Below are 15,828 nucleotides of genomic sequence, written 5' to 3' on the forward strand. Positions count from 1 at the left end.
GGCGATAAGGATACTGCCCAGCTGGGGTTCACGCTGGCTTTGAATAGACTAGAGTATAACTTTATTTTTAATCCGTTTGTAACTCACTCACCTGCCAGGTTAGACCTCTGAAAGATTTCAGGCACTTTCGGGGCTTGGCATTCTGGGCTCTGTGGTTACTCAGGACTGAATTTGAGAACTTTGGGCAATATTGGATTTCCTTAGCCTCCCAGAGTTAATGCAAGCCAAATAGTGACAGAAACTACTTTGAGAGTAGTATGGAAACCTTTTCTGTTTTACCCCATTTGCCAAGACTGTGTGCTTTGTACTGCAAGCACCTTTCCCAGCTGAGCCATCTTGCTGGCTATGAGAACTGTTAAAAAAAAGGAATAAGTATTTTTTTAATGGTAGTATAAGTTAACCTTCTACTGAACTTAGGCAATTCATTGTAATTTTGATTATTTAGGAAGTTACAGTTTTGCAAGTCATGTTGTTTTAAAATGAAAATATCAGTTGAAAAAATTTGTTATTGTAATAACAATTACAATATAATTATATATTTAAACCACTTTCCCAGGAGGAACTCTGGGGGAGGAAGCCGTAAGAGAAGTTACATAAAAAAAATTTTTTTTGACATTTAAATAAGAGTGTAAACTTTCTTGCAAGGATGTTATTGTCTTTATTGTAGGTCATAATCCATACATGCTATGGTTCTAGTGGTGTCCCATTTTGTTGAATTTTTTTTTATTTCTGGTAGCATAAATTCATTAATTTATATTATATTTTGAGTTTGAATTTAAGATTACCTTAATAGAGTCACTCTGAAATTGTGCAGAATAAAGGAAAGGGGAAAATAAGGAAGAGCTAACTGGCCTTTCAATTTTCAATCAGTTATTTAGGATATTCATAACTGAAGATGGTCATTGTTTCTTATCTAAACCTTTTTAGTATGAAATAAGATCTGAAATACACTCGCTCTATTTCATTTAAAAACCTGCTGTGTTTCCTATTATGAATTTTTTTTAAAAAGCTCAAATTGATTTTAGTTACTCATATTTCTTGTATCTAAGCATACAGTTTACAGAAATACTGTACTACAACCGACTTCTGTTTTCATTTATAAAATGTGATCTTTGAGATAATTCATGCCTAGGGTATCTCATTTTCTCCATTTTTTTTATTACTATGAAAATCTTTGTTACTTCAACTAAAATATTGACATAAACAACTTAGGACTATTCATAGATTTGAAAGAGAAGCAAAAAACAAATCCAGAGTAATTGAAAATTATGGAGATAGTATTCTGACATGTTAGCTGATCAGTCTGTACTGATTATGTATTTTCTCATAGATGTTAACTTGACTTTGTAAAGACAAGTATAAAGATTTTTTTAAGTAATTCTAACCATGTATTGTTAGTGTCTTGTGATCCAAATTTTATCCACAAAATTTGCTCTGTAAAGTATATTAATAATTTTGTCTTTTAACAGAATTTTTTTTTTGTACCCCACTTTTAATTAGAGTACTTGGTATTTTGGTGACATAGCTTCTTGAGTTATTGTATATTTTGGGATCAGCCCTCTGTCAGATGTGGGGTTGGTGAAGATCTTTTCCCACTCTGTGGGCTGCTGTTTTGTCTTGTTAACTGTGTCTTTTGCCTTACAGAAGGTTCTCAGTTTCAGGAGTTCCCATTTATTAATTGTCGATCTCAGTGTCTTCGCTACCGATTTAACACAATCTTTAAAGGAAAATTTAAAGTACAAATTTTAAAATTATTTATTGGGAGAATGGTTTTCTTTTTTATTATTGACTGTGAATTACTAAAGTAGATTAATATCAGAGTTTCACCCATAGCTGTATCTATTTCTGTTTTTGTTCTGGTTTATAGATTGCTTGAATACAAAAAAAAAATTATTTATAGGCTTAGCTTCTGCTTATTACAAAGTATATTAAATTGGTAGTTTTTAATTCTGAAATATGATAGTAGAACAAAAGTTCATGCTTAATAGCATAACTTTGCACACATATGCCTATTTTTCATTAATTAATTTACCTTATATCCTGCCAATTCTACTTCCCTTTCCCTCCTGTCCTCCCATTCCCCCCACCAACTCCCAGTCCATTCCCCATCCACTTCTCAGGGAAGGTGAAGCCTCCCATGGGGGATCATCAAAGTCTGTCCAATCATTTGCAGCAGGACCTAGGCCCTCCTCCATGCATCTAGGCTGAGAGAGTATCCTCCACAGGGAATGGGCTCCTAAAGCCCATGGAGTTCACTATCTTTAATGCTGTAGACTAATGGTTAAGTGAAGAAATAGTTTTCAAGGGAATAGCTTATTTAGTTGATAAGAACTTCTGTTTTTCATTCCTTTCTACCCCAAACAATGGAGGACTTTCTTCCATTGTTGTATTGATGGATAATGCAGGAACTCACTTCATCATTGTGTTATATTGTGGGAAAAACTGACATTTCCTCCAACAAAAGTTATTACCCTATTAAGAAATAAAACTTTTGCTTTTGAAAAAGTCTTATGAACTTAAAATTAATAACAATAACTAGATACTATAATGAGAGTGTTTGAGATAAACATTGTCTTTATTTTTTACAATAATTTTTTTAAGTGATTTTGGTACTATTGAGCACCACTATGCTCTCATAGTTATGGACATCCATGACAAACTTCACCTGAAAGCCCTAAGGTTTAGAATACAATGCTAGTAGCTACCAGCTGTTAAAAATTTTCATTTGCTGACTTTATTCCTTTACTCCATTGTAATTTAAAAGCTTTTATTTAATGTTTAAGGTAAGGATATTGTAAAGTATGTAGCATTTTGAGATTAAATGGTGTCCAGAACATATAGTTCAAGGAGTTAGTTCAGTGTAATTGGAGGAATTATTAAATGACACTGACCTCATTTCCTTTAGAACAATGAAAATTAATAGTTTCACATTTTATTAGTCTGATATTCCAGATGTAGTATACATTTAATTAAGTGTAGTTTCCTTTTAGTTATGGTATGTGTATCTGTTTTTTGTCGCGAATTCTTTCTAGTTTTACAGTTTTCCACATGTTTTCTTTCACCATTTATGATTTTTTTCAAAGCAGAGCTATAAGGAGTTAAATCACTTTAGCATGCAGCAAAACAGTTCCCATTCAAACAATAAACGCTGTTTTAAAAAGCCTTTAGATCTTCTGTCACTTCATAAATATAAATATATAAAAACGTTATGCAGTTGTAGTGCCCACCTGCTAATTAAATGCAGATTTTCTCAAACTTGTTTAAAATCTGTCTATTTGTTTCAACTGTTTCTCTGTTCAGAGTACATATGGCCCTTGCGAAACTAATTATGCTTATGGAGCAGCTGTTAAATTTAGTGCAACTAATTTTATCCAATATTTTACATTTTAATTGATTACCTGTGAAGAAATTAGCAAATTAACACGTATTGTACAGTAACTGAATGGTCTTTTATGGTTACTTTCAAATTTTACAGTCAAGCAAGACAATGATAAAATAAAGGCACTTCTTGGGGTTTTGGTAGAATTATTGGTGGACCTTGATTAGCTAGTATGAAAATTAGGAAGACCAATGAGTGATGCCAGGCATCTGTGTGTCCTGTGTCTTAAACATGAGAAGCAGATTGGAAAGTAATAGTTTTTTTCACAGAATTTTGGTAACATATGGGCTTATCTGGATCTAAGAAGTCTTTGAAGATCTTTGAACTTGACTAAATGACTTAACCTTTGGCTGAGTGGGTGGGTTATGTGTTTTTAGTGGGGGAAGCACTGGCATTCTGTGTTTCTCTTTTTCTTTCTTTCTTTCCTTTTTTTTTCTTCTTCTTTTTTCCCAACTCTATCCTTTCGCATCTCTTCTTAAAAGTAGGGACTGGAGATGATGATTAGGAATTTGGAATGTGAGAATTCCAATACTTATTAAATGGATCTATTTGTAAAAGGGAAATAAATCTTTTGAAAATATTTTAGAAGTGAGTGCGTATAGATGCTTATTTTCTGTTTTATTTGTCAATGAGAATGATATGTCAGTCAGATCTCACAGACATTGTGCTATATTTGAAAGGCTGTGGACAGACTTGGCTTTATATTTCAGTTTTATCATTGATTTTCTGTGATCTCTGAATTTTCCAGAGTTCAGTTTTCCCCAAAACTAAACAAACAATTGCCCCGAGTATAGGGGTATGGTTCATCTTCTAAACATACATAAATACTCACACACACACACACACACACACACACACACACACACACACACACGAGAGACGGGGTGGTGGAGGATAGCAAGCACTGTTTGTTTAAGAACTTCAAATTAAGCAGTAGAATGAAGCAGCTAACATGCTTCCTAAAACTACTACCTCTGTATTATGGCTAAATATCTCTGTATCCTGGCTAAACAAGAACTATAAGAAACATGCATATCATTATGCATATTTAAAGCATTAGCTATTACAGTAAATAAGAAGGTTTTGATTTTTATTTGCTTTGAATTCTGATACTAGTAAATGTTGATTTGAAAAATAGGCCCAATGAATGTGTGTGGAGTTTTAACAAGAAGTAGTTTTTCAATTGGGCATGTAAGAATATGTGAATAAACCCCATTTATACACTTAATTTATACCGCTTAAAAGACACTGGATCATGTCCTCTGGGTGAAGACAGGAAAGTTGGTCATTAGAGATTCAAATATTTGGGAAACTTGTTGTAAATGTTTCTTCAAGGTAAATAAATGAATGTCAGTAAGTAACAAAAGCTGAAAATACTTAAATTGTCTTATTTAAATTCTGAATGTGTGTATTTGCTTCCCAGAATGTAGTTGCTATTGATGTGACTATTTCAACTATTTTCGGCTCTTTCTGAGTTGATTTATGTGGAGTGGAATGAAATATTAGCCATCAAGGTTTATTTATTTTTTAGTTGTCCTTTTTCTTTCTCTCCTCATCTTTCTTTCTGGTGTTGAGTATTGAGCCCAGAACTACATCCCCCGCAACCATTTGATTTTGGTGATGAATTTCAAATAACAGATTTATTAACAAAGTTTCATCCCTTTAAACTTCATATTTGAAAACATTAGACATTCTTTACATAATCTAAGGAACATTTCTGTAGCTGTGATTTACTGTTATCACATAGTTATATTTTACAATCTTGAGTCTTTCTTTCAAGCTTGATTAAGACATTAAGCACATTACAAATTTAGCTTCAGGGTTATGACTCTAGTACTAATGACTTATATGGGAGTTCTCTTTAATATGGTGAATAGGAATAGTATTTCTCTTGGATGGTGTTTAGGGATTTCATTGCTTTCCAGTACAGTTTTATTCCATGGCATTTCACCACATATATTTACAGATTAGAACACATCCTCACTGCAGACTTCTACATTCCTCTCTGGTCTCTTTCTTCCTGGCTATACAGTGCCTTGCAAAATCTTGCTGTGTTGTCCTTCTTTATGATTCCAGAGTCCTTAACATAGCAAGTCCTCTAGATTTAAAAAGTTTCTTCATCTTGCTTTGTGGCCTTGAAACTAAGGTGGAAAAGAATCTCCAAAGTTTCTTTAATCCCTTTTGTGGGGATTATAGTTTGGCATTGCCTGACTGAAAACAGTTGTTTTAAACACATGTGTTTGCATGTGTATGCATTCATGTATGTGCTCATGTATGTATGTGCATAGCTGGAGGCCAGAAGTTAATCTTGAGTGTCTTTTTCAGTTATACTCCACCAAATTATTTAGATAAGGTCTATCAATGAAACTAGAGCTCTCTGATTTGGCTAGATTGGTTGGCCAGGAACCACAGGAATACTTTGGTTTCTGCTTTCCCAGTGGTGTGTGGTACTACATCTGGCTTCTTTAAAAAAGAAAAAAAATACACACACACACACACACACACACACACACACACACACACACACACACACGCTTCTTTAAAAAAGAAAAAAAATACACACACACACACACACACACACACACACACACCCAGATGCCTCTGGAGTTGGAGTTAGTTACAGTTGGTTATGAGCCTTCTTACATGGATGCTACATTCTTTGCACGAGCAAGTACTCCTAACTAGAAGCCATCTTTCCAGCCTCATGTCTGGCTTTTTTATGTGTATTCTGGTTGTTAAACTTCAGGCTTACATGTCAACCTCCTTACTATCTGATCCATCTCCCTGCCTCTAAAACACTTTCCCCCCCATACTTTTTGTATTTCCAATGGGTTCTTTTTATTTAATGACAGTGCTCATTCACTAATTTTCTGTTTTCCCTATCATTTCTTCTGAGAGTTTAGCAACTTTGTTAGTCTTTTTGAAGAACCAAATTTTGTATTTCAAAATCTTCTGTTTTCTTTATTTTTGATTTTTTTCTTTACTTTTCCACCTACTTTGAGTTCATTTTTTCTAACTCCTCAAGGTAGATGCTTACCCTGTTTTCACACTACCCTTTAACATGTTCATTTAGTGTAGGATTTTTCTCCTAAGTTTACTTTTGCTGTAGCTGTATCCTACATATATTGACATGTCATATCTTTGTTTTCATTTAATTAAAATATTTAAAAATATTCACTGTGAATTTTTTCTTTTCTGAGTTATATATACATGTATTATTTAATTTCCTACCCTTTGAAACTCTGCCTGTTTTTTGTTTATTGTTTTCTTTTGAATTCTCATCAGCTATAACATTTTCTGTGTTTTAAGTATGCTGAGGTTGTGGTTATGACTTTCCATATGGTTTGAAGAATAGCAAAATAGCGGGATTTAAACATTGATCCAGGTCTTTTGTCTTTTTTTTTTATTGCTTATTATGTCAGTTGTCCAGAACTCACATTGAAATATACAGTTGGAATTCTGCCTTTTATGATTTTTAGCATTGCTTTATATATTTGTTGGCTGTGTTATTACATGTTACGAATTCAGATGTTTTATTCTTTTGTTGTGGATTGAGCTTGCCATCATGAAGTGATGACCTCTCCTTATCTCTCTGTGGTCCTACAAAACATTCATCATTTTTCTTTTTGTTTATGTCTGTATGATATTTTATTTTATTTTTGCAGTTTCATTGTGAAAATTTATCTAGTTTTGCTATTTCAGTTTGATCTTTTTTCTTTTTTACTTATATTATTTTCTTGAATTATGTTTATTACTGATACACTTAAATTTAAATTTACTATGCTAGTCTTTATTTTCTGTTTGTCCATGGAAATTTTCCCAATTTTTTTTTTACTTCACTCTTTAAGATTAATTTTATTTAATTAATTATTAATTAATTGCAATATTTAATTATACTTTGAATACTTGACCTAGAAGTTGTAGTATGCCTTTGAGTTGCTTGTTAATAGCAAAAATTATTATTCATAGTATTTAATGTTGTTTTGTTTGTTTTTGCAGTTTATTTTTAAATAACAGTTTGCTATTTATTCCATTGAAGCACATGTTTCACCCCTTTGAACTACTCAGGAAAATCAAAGCCATTGTTTTCTTTGCAGTTTTTAGTGGAGAAGGCTGATGATAAGTTGAATCATTTTCACTTTTAGTGACTCATGGTTTCAGATGTCTCATTCCATTGTTGCAGGAAAGGCATGGCAGAGCAGAGCGGCTTACTTCTCCACAGCCAGGAAACTGGGAAAGGAAGTGCTCTCTGCTTGTTATATTTCTCCCTTTTTCTGGTATTCTGTATGCCCTGCTTACCTGCTTATGAGATGCTAGCACTGAAGTTTAGGGCAGTCATCTCTACTTAATCCTTTCTGCAAATGCCCTTCCAGATCCAGAGCTATTTATCTCTGATCTCTAAGGTGCTTCTTAGTGTAGGTAGATAATCAGAATTTACTGTAATAGTCGTTTTTCAGGTACCTTGATATAATCTTGGTTTTGTAGAGACTTTTGTTTCAGCATTTTGTTTTCTTTACCACCAACCATTCAATGCACATGTCCTTTTCCACAGTGTACAGAGTAGGTCTTTAAAAAAAAAAAAAATCCCCCTTGTTATGGCTGTAATTAGGTTTTGGTACTGGGTTGAATTTGATTCTCTTGTTTACAGTGCCATCCTGACATGAAATCTACACAGGTTTTATTCAATATGTAATTATTTAATTTTAATTAGAGTTTTATTTTATAGTAAATGTTATCTTTATTTGGAGAACTCAACTTAAGGACTATTTGAAGTATGGAAGCTGGTTTTTTGAAAGACAAAATATTAAGGTATCTGTTTTGATTACATGTGTTTAGAACTTATTAGGCAATTAAACTTGAAAAATTGGCTTTTGAGGGCAGTAATTCATTTTATGTAGAGATGTTATGGTTATTCTTCTTATTCTGTAGATATTGAAAGCATTTATCTGGTATAATAGGACATCTTGCTGTCCATTTATTGCTTATATATTGTGTGTTCTAGAGTCCCACATTTTTTACCAAATGGTTCTTTGCTTATAATACATCTCCATATTGGCTTTTGTACTCCAGAGACTTCTAGAGTGATTTATCAGAGAGATACTTATTTAAGGAACTGGGACAAATAACATCTTAAATGTTAATATAGTTTCCTTTAGCTTTTATTTGTTTGGTCAGAGTAAGAAATCTTTTTATTTTGATCTGTCATTTTTTTTCTTGATGAGACTCTTCAGATTTGTAAGTAAAGCCACTTAATTGCAAATGGAACTGGTCATATGTCTATGAAATGGGTCCTATTCAAATTTGTGTAAAATAATTCTTGATATAACCAAGAAGTTAGTAGCTTAATTCATTTTATTTTGTTTTTTATCTTAATTCTTTTAAAATCTGTATGTAATGTATGATCATTCAAAACTTTTATAATTTAACTCTGCCTATAGTTTTGCATTTCCTATCTTATCTTCCATGGATATTCTTCAGGTATATTTTTTAATGTGAAGATGATAAATAAGATTAGCAGGCCTACAGAATGAGGATTATGTTAATGAACATTGTCTTTGAAAGGAAGAAGATCCTGTAACATTGTATACTGTGGAATATTTAAACGTATTGTTTTGTTTAATTTGATCAAATGGGTGCCTTAAATTATAGGTGTACATTTGCTACCTTATTTAATTTGTAACAGGCAGCAACATTAATAGGAGAGTATTCTAGAATGACAGGAATGTCTTGAGTATATTGGGTGAATCATGAGCAAGATAAGCTGGAGAACTGCAGGCATGTGTTTTCTAAATCTAAGTGTTTATGTCAGGGGAAACCATGAGATAGCTTTGAAGCTAACTGAATTTTCTTAATTGACTGGATAAATTGAGATTAGAGATTGACAGGGAAGGTAATGAGGGAAATCTGGGTTTGATACTAACTGATAAAATGCCATGGTAATCAAAGTACCTAGCTTTGCTTCAGTAATGGTAGGATAGTGATCATGATCTGCCTGTCTGGGGGCAGTGCCATTTGAACCTTGTTTTCCTGGGGTAGTACCGAAGCTCCAAGATCTCTATTTGTCCTAGGCAGGCTTGAGTTGTTGGATGATAGGTGATGGGATCTTGCTGTTGAAGCAAACATGACAGGTCATTTATTTTGTTATTGAGGTTACCTATGGAGATAAGATTTTTTTTTTTTGTTTTTGTTTTTGTTTTTGCACTTTTGATTGTTATTTGCTTTCCTGTTTAATAGAAATACAGCAAAATTTGGGTAAGCTATATATTAAGCTTAAGATTTTAAAGGTTTGGAATCAGAATACTGTTTTATTGCATTAGCTGTGGTAGAAGAGAAAGATATTTCATATGCTTCTGACTCAGTTGTTACAATTCCCATTACACCGTCAGTTACTGCCTACTTGGTGCCTTCTTTCTACTAACTTACATGGCTATTAATGTGCAATTTACCTAGGTAAATTGTGTCTTAAGGTAGTTGGCATTACTCTCATTTTGCTTATGAGGAAATAGGTTCTCAGAGAAGAAATAACTTATTTAAGAAAAACCATTATTTGAGGAGTTATTCATTTTAACTTTCTATTTATCTAATTTTACATATATTAACAAGTATATTTAATTCTAAGAGTGGAATGGAAATATGATTTTACGAAAATACATCTTAGCTATATATAACCCACAATGTGAACTACTAATGGCTATATATTTCTTCCAACAGTATTCTTAGAGGAAAAGTAAGCAAACTACAATAAATTATCTTCCAACAGTATTCTTAGAGGAAAAGTTAGCAAACTGCAATATTTTTTTATTAAGAATATAAAGCTCTTACAGCATTTTTAGATTTTAAAGTAGCTTACATATCTTTCAAAAATTCTAGGTCACTCTCTCCCCTCTCCCCTAGCCACCTGTGGCAGGTAGGAGAGTAGGAGAGCTGACCCAGGGTCATGAGAGTGGGAGAACTAGCCGTGCCCCTCCCAAGCTGCAGAGTATGGGAGAGCAGGTTTGGCACTTTGCCTGGGCAGCACAGTAGAGCTGACCCTATTGGCAAGAGCACAGGTGAGCCGGGCCTGTTGGCATGAGAGCAGGAGAGCTGCCCTTGCCCCTTGCCTCTGTAGCTGTGGAATGGTAAGAGTAAGGGAACTATGCCCTCCCCAGACCTCCCACCTGCAGCAGGTAGGAGAGTTGACCTTGGGGGCCACTGAGAATGGAAGAGCTGGCCCAGCCCCTCACCAAGTGCAGCAATCTGGAGAGTGGGCCCTGTATCTCTCGTGGGCAAAAGAGTAGAGCTGGCCCTGGTTGTGTGAGTGAGAGTGAGCTGGATCTACTGAAGGCGCGAGAAAAGAACTGACCTTGCTCCTTGCTGTCTACTACACTGGATGAGCTAATCAAGGCAGTGCTAGAAAGTTCTCCCCTGGATCGTGATGATGAGAGAAAGTTGGCAGACTGATCAATCCAGCTACCCCCAAGACCCAGAACCAGGTCTACAAGATAACCTACCCCAACATCCTCCTTATCAATGAACTGCTGAAGCATGTGAAGGGGTCTGACCTGCAGATTCAAAGCTATAGGATCTCCATGACTCAAGGCAACAAGAGGAGTCCCAGTGAGGGTCCACTGTTGAGGGTGTAGCAGAAGCCAGAGGCCTGGAAACATAACAATTATTCACTGCAATAAGCACTTATAAGTAAAGGTGTATGGACTAAATGGTATATTGTGAGACTCACTGGGCCACACTACAGCTTCCCCAACAAGATATTTATTTATTTTTTGTTTTTACTTTTTGTAATTTTGGTTTTACTTTTAAATTTTGTTTTTTTGGGAGGTTGCAAGGGCAAGCTGATGGGGGATGTGATGAGTGGGATCAATATGTATTATGTGAAATCCACAATCAGTAAAAAGTTAAAAAATAATTCTTGTTTGGCATGCATTAATTCTATATGCTATGTACATATTATATGTTGATTAACTTAAATATATATAAACCCAATTATTGGTATCTGTATAATGTATTAATTATTAATGCAACTAGTATATTTGCTAATATATAATTTTATATTTTAATTTCACATGTCATTATTTATGCAGTAAATATAATTTTTCTATCACAATGTCTTGAAAATTTCCTATTTTCCTCTAATAATGTCAGTCCTAATATTTAGTTCTTTGATCCATTTCAAATTGAGTTTCGTGCAGGGTGAGAGATGGGGGTCATGTTTAAATCTTCTGTGTTCAGATGTCTTTTCCAGCAGCACCCTTTATTGGAAAGGCTTTTCCATTCTTCATTGTATGTTTTGGGGCCTTGTCAAGAATTCCTTTTATTTCAGGGATCAGTATTGAGCTCCATTCATTTGTGTGTCTGTTTTATTCAGACCTCACACTATGTTGCTGACTCTGATTGTATAGTATAGCTATTTCTTAAATTCAGGTATTGTGATGTCTCTAGCTTTGTTCGCTGTTCAGATGTTTATTTTTTATTTTTATTTTTTTGTATTTCCACACTGACTTAGGATTGTTTTCTTTATAGCTTTATGAAGAATGCCATTGGCATTTTAACAGGGATTGTATTGATTTGCAAATTGCTTTGGGAAGTTATGGATGTTTTAACTATTAATTCTTTCAATACTTGAACATAGGAAAAAATTTCAGTGTTTTTATGTTTTTCATTACTTTTGTTAAAATTTTGTAACATTTATTGTAGAATTCTTTTATATCCTTGGTTAAATTTGTTTCTAGTCTTTTATTTTATAGCTATCGTTATGAGCTTGCTCTCCTGATTTTCTCTTCTTTCTGGTGTATTAAAATGCTGCTGAGTCAGCTAGAAATAAAATTCAGTAGTAGAACATTTCCCTAACATTTGTAACACCCTGGGCTTTATTCCCAGGACCACGAAAAATAAAACTAAAATGCTACTGAGGCATTTTGCCTTGCTTTAAGAGAGAGGATCATGCTGCAGTGGCCCTAGAACTCATTGTATAGCAAGGCTCACTTCCCAAGCTTTGGAATTACAGGTTTGTGCAATTGTGCCTGGTTCCAATGAGTTTTGTTTGTAGGCTTTGTATCCTGCAACATTACTGAATTCTTTTATTAGTTCTAATAATCTTTTAGCAAAGGTTTTAGTCTTTTCTGCATATACTATTGGGTCATGTACAATTAGGTTAGTTTGACTTCATCCCTTTCTAGTTGTATATCCTGTTTCTTTCTCATGCGTAATTGGTTTAACAAAGACTTCTGGCACTGTATTCACTGAAAGTCATAACAGTAGACACCCTTTTCAAGATGCCCAGTACTAGTGTGGCTAGATTTTATAATTGTGATTGAGTCATTTTTCATCTCTCACACCCCAAGATTGGAGCTTACTTATGGATTTGTGTATATAAAAGTCTGGACATGATGAATATCATACTGGTAATACTACTGTGTTCTCCTCAGTAATATGATCTTAAACCTTTGTTTCAGCAGGATGACAACTTGGTTTGAGGTAACAGAGGTCTTGTGTTTATGGGGACAGCTGAAACTTTGGTTCTATGCTTTCAGTTTTAGCTGTTTAGAGTCTGCTCTTAAGATGATGTAAGATTCAGACAGAGACTTGAAAATAGTTTACATATAAAATTTTTGGACATCACAGAATTGGGCATGTAGCTTAGTGGTTTAGCATTTACCTAGAAGTTTTATCATCTTTGACTTGTTAAGATTTACCTTTCATTGTCTCTGTTGCCAGTTGGTCTTTGATGGTTTCTCTAATCAGAAAGTTTTCTGTTGGGGTTTATCTTTTCTGGGTGCAGTCTTGAATTTACCTACAGAATGGAAGCTTATAAAATGGCAGCTTTTTCATTGCTGCTTACTTTTTTCAATAATTTATATCCCATCTCACCCCCAGAAAAAAATCTTGAATTTGCTCACTTTCCTGTGCCTTATTGTAGTTGTTTTAGTTATCTGTAGACTTATGAGTCTACTAGAGGAGTTCTTTTCAATACTCTGACCATGTTCTGAATTCATTACTTCTTAGCACATAATGTATCATACCTAATAAAATAATTCAGTTTATATGACTCACTGGATTGCAGTAGGTTGATGGTCTTACTTGCACATTGAGAAAATAGAAGTATAGTAGATAAAAGAGATTCTAAGGATAATGACAACTGTGTTTATAGATTTTGTTAAATGCATTTGATTTGTTAGACTATTTGAGGAGACTTAAGGCTTTATTCGAATGCTTAAGAGTTTCCCTTTTCTTTGTTCCCTTGTGGTACTCTTTATCTGTAGTTCTAGCATCTCAGGAGGCTGAGGCACTTTGATTATTGGAGCTTAGAAGTTCAAGAATAGTGTGAGTAACACAGGGAGCCTTTTGCAAAAACAGCCAACAACAACAACAAAACAACAAACCTTTTACTTGCTAACACACTGTGTGTGGGGGGGGGGGAGGTTGCATTCACCTGTGTAAGCACATGTGCAGGCTAGAAGCTCATGTTAGTCTTCCTCAGTCATTTTTTAAAGAAAATATTTCATTGATTTTAGAGCTCATCATTTTCCCTAGATCAATCATCAATCAAGTTCCAGTCCCAGTCCACCTGTCTCCACCCTTCAATGCTAAAGTTGCAGGAATTACCCACCATGCCCAGCTTTTTATGTGAATGCTGGGGATCTGAATTCTGGTCCTTTTGTTTTCACAGCCAGTACAGTACTTTACACACTGAGCCAAACTCTTAGCCCCTATTTGCTAATATTTTTCCCTTAGCATGAAATTAATTTTATTTATAAAGTTTAGGTACACAGCATGTTGTATCTAATGTCATATGTTGTACATAAAGTCAGATGATTAGTTAAATTATTATATCCATAATCACACATTTCTTCTTTTCTGTCTCCTCCACCCATATAACTGAAGATACTTCCTCAGCAGTTTTACACTGGAGAAGTATTTCTATAGCTATCAAGATGATAGTCTTACTTCTTACATGACAATCTTTATCCTATTATTTGTAGCTCAAAATTTCTCCTTTTTTAATGTTTAATTGAACCTTAATGTCTTTTAAAATTGATACCATCTATGTTTCTTCTTGTAATTTTAAGTGAGAGTGATTATCTATAGGGTTTCATATACGTGCTTTACACAATTTTGTGGTCTAGAGTTGAAACTAAGTACATTCAAGTAATTTTAAAAGTCAATTGCATTTTTAATTCTTGGCAGACTAAATCTATTTAATAAAATCTGTTCGTTTTAGGTCCAGGTCAAGACCTCGTCCACGTTCCCACAGTCGAAGCAGTGAAAGATCCAGTCATAGAAGAACTCGTAGTAGGTCGAGGGACAGAGAAAGACGTAAAGTTCGGGACAGAGAGAAAAGAGAAAAGGAGAAGGACAAAGGCAAGGACAAAGAAGTACACAGCATTAAACGTGGGTGAGTTGCTAAGAACCTAATGTAGTGATGATTAGTAATTCCACAACAGCATGCACACTTTTCTCTGAGGTGCTTCCTGTTTCTACCCTTGAGGATTCATTCCTTTAGGAGTAAAAGAAGGTAAGGGCTTGTCAGTATCGTACATGTTTTTTGATGTATTCATTCTCTAAAAAGTTATTCTGTTAATTCTAATAACATGTAATTTTTCTTAAATCCTTTCCTGTGTTTAAAAAAGAATTTTAAAAAATTTAAAATTATGTATATGTGTGTGTCTGCATGGGGTTATATATGTGTCTTAGTAGGGTTTCTATTGCTGTGAAAAGACCATGACCATGGCAACATTTATAAAGAAAAACATTTAATTGAGGTGGTTGCTTACAGTTTAAGAGGTTTAGTCCATTATCATCATGGCAGAGAGCATGGTGGTTTGCAGGCAGATGTGGTTGGAGGAGTAACTGAGAGTGCTACATCTTGCAGGCAACAGGAAGTTAGCTGAAACACTGGGTGGTATCCTAAGCATAGAAGACCTCAAAGCTCACCCCACAGTAATACATACACCTCCTCTAACAATGTCATACCCAGTCTAACAAAACCACGCCTCCTAATAGTGCCACTCCCTATGAGTTACATTCAAACTACCACAGTGCACATGTGTTCAGGTTCCAGAGGAGGTCAGAGAGGGTAGAGGGGGTCATCTGATATTCTGTGCTAGAGTTCCTGGCAACTGGGAGCTGGGAACTGAACTCTGGTCCTCGCGGAGTTTCAAGTTCTCTTACTTCGTGAGCATGCTCCAGATCCTTTGTGCTTAGTTTTTATGTCACACATACAGTGATGATTTGAAGACCCATATGGATTGTTGGCTTTTAAATACTTGTTGAAATATTATCCTTGTGGCAAAATTTTAAAAGATTAGTAAATTACTATTTAATTTTTTTCTTGATCATCCCACAACTATCCTAGGAAAATTCCAATTCTGGTTTAAAATGTTATAAGAAAGGAGATAGGAGTTAGATATTATATACTTTCCCTTATCATTGCTTGGCAAAATAGCTGACAAAAG

At 34.4% G+C, this 15,828-nt stretch overlaps 1 protein-coding gene across 1 annotated transcript in view; it reads left to right on the top strand.

The window, feature by feature from the left end:
• Positions 1-15,828, top strand: part of Rsrc1 (arginine and serine rich coiled-coil 1) — a 304,871-nt gene that overhangs the window by 74,673 nt on the left and 214,370 nt on the right. The window contains exon 4 of the mRNA XM_051199552.1: positions 14,595-14,768. Within this exon, the coding sequence (XP_051055509.1) occupies positions 14,595-14,768 (174 nt within the window). The remainder of the gene's footprint in view (positions 1-14,594; positions 14,769-15,828) is intronic.

The sequence above is a fragment of the Phodopus roborovskii genome, unplaced genomic scaffold (assembly GCF_943737965.1).
Source record: "Phodopus roborovskii unplaced genomic scaffold, PHOROB, whole genome shotgun sequence".
Lineage (NCBI taxonomy): Eukaryota > Metazoa > Chordata > Mammalia > Rodentia > Cricetidae > Phodopus > Phodopus roborovskii.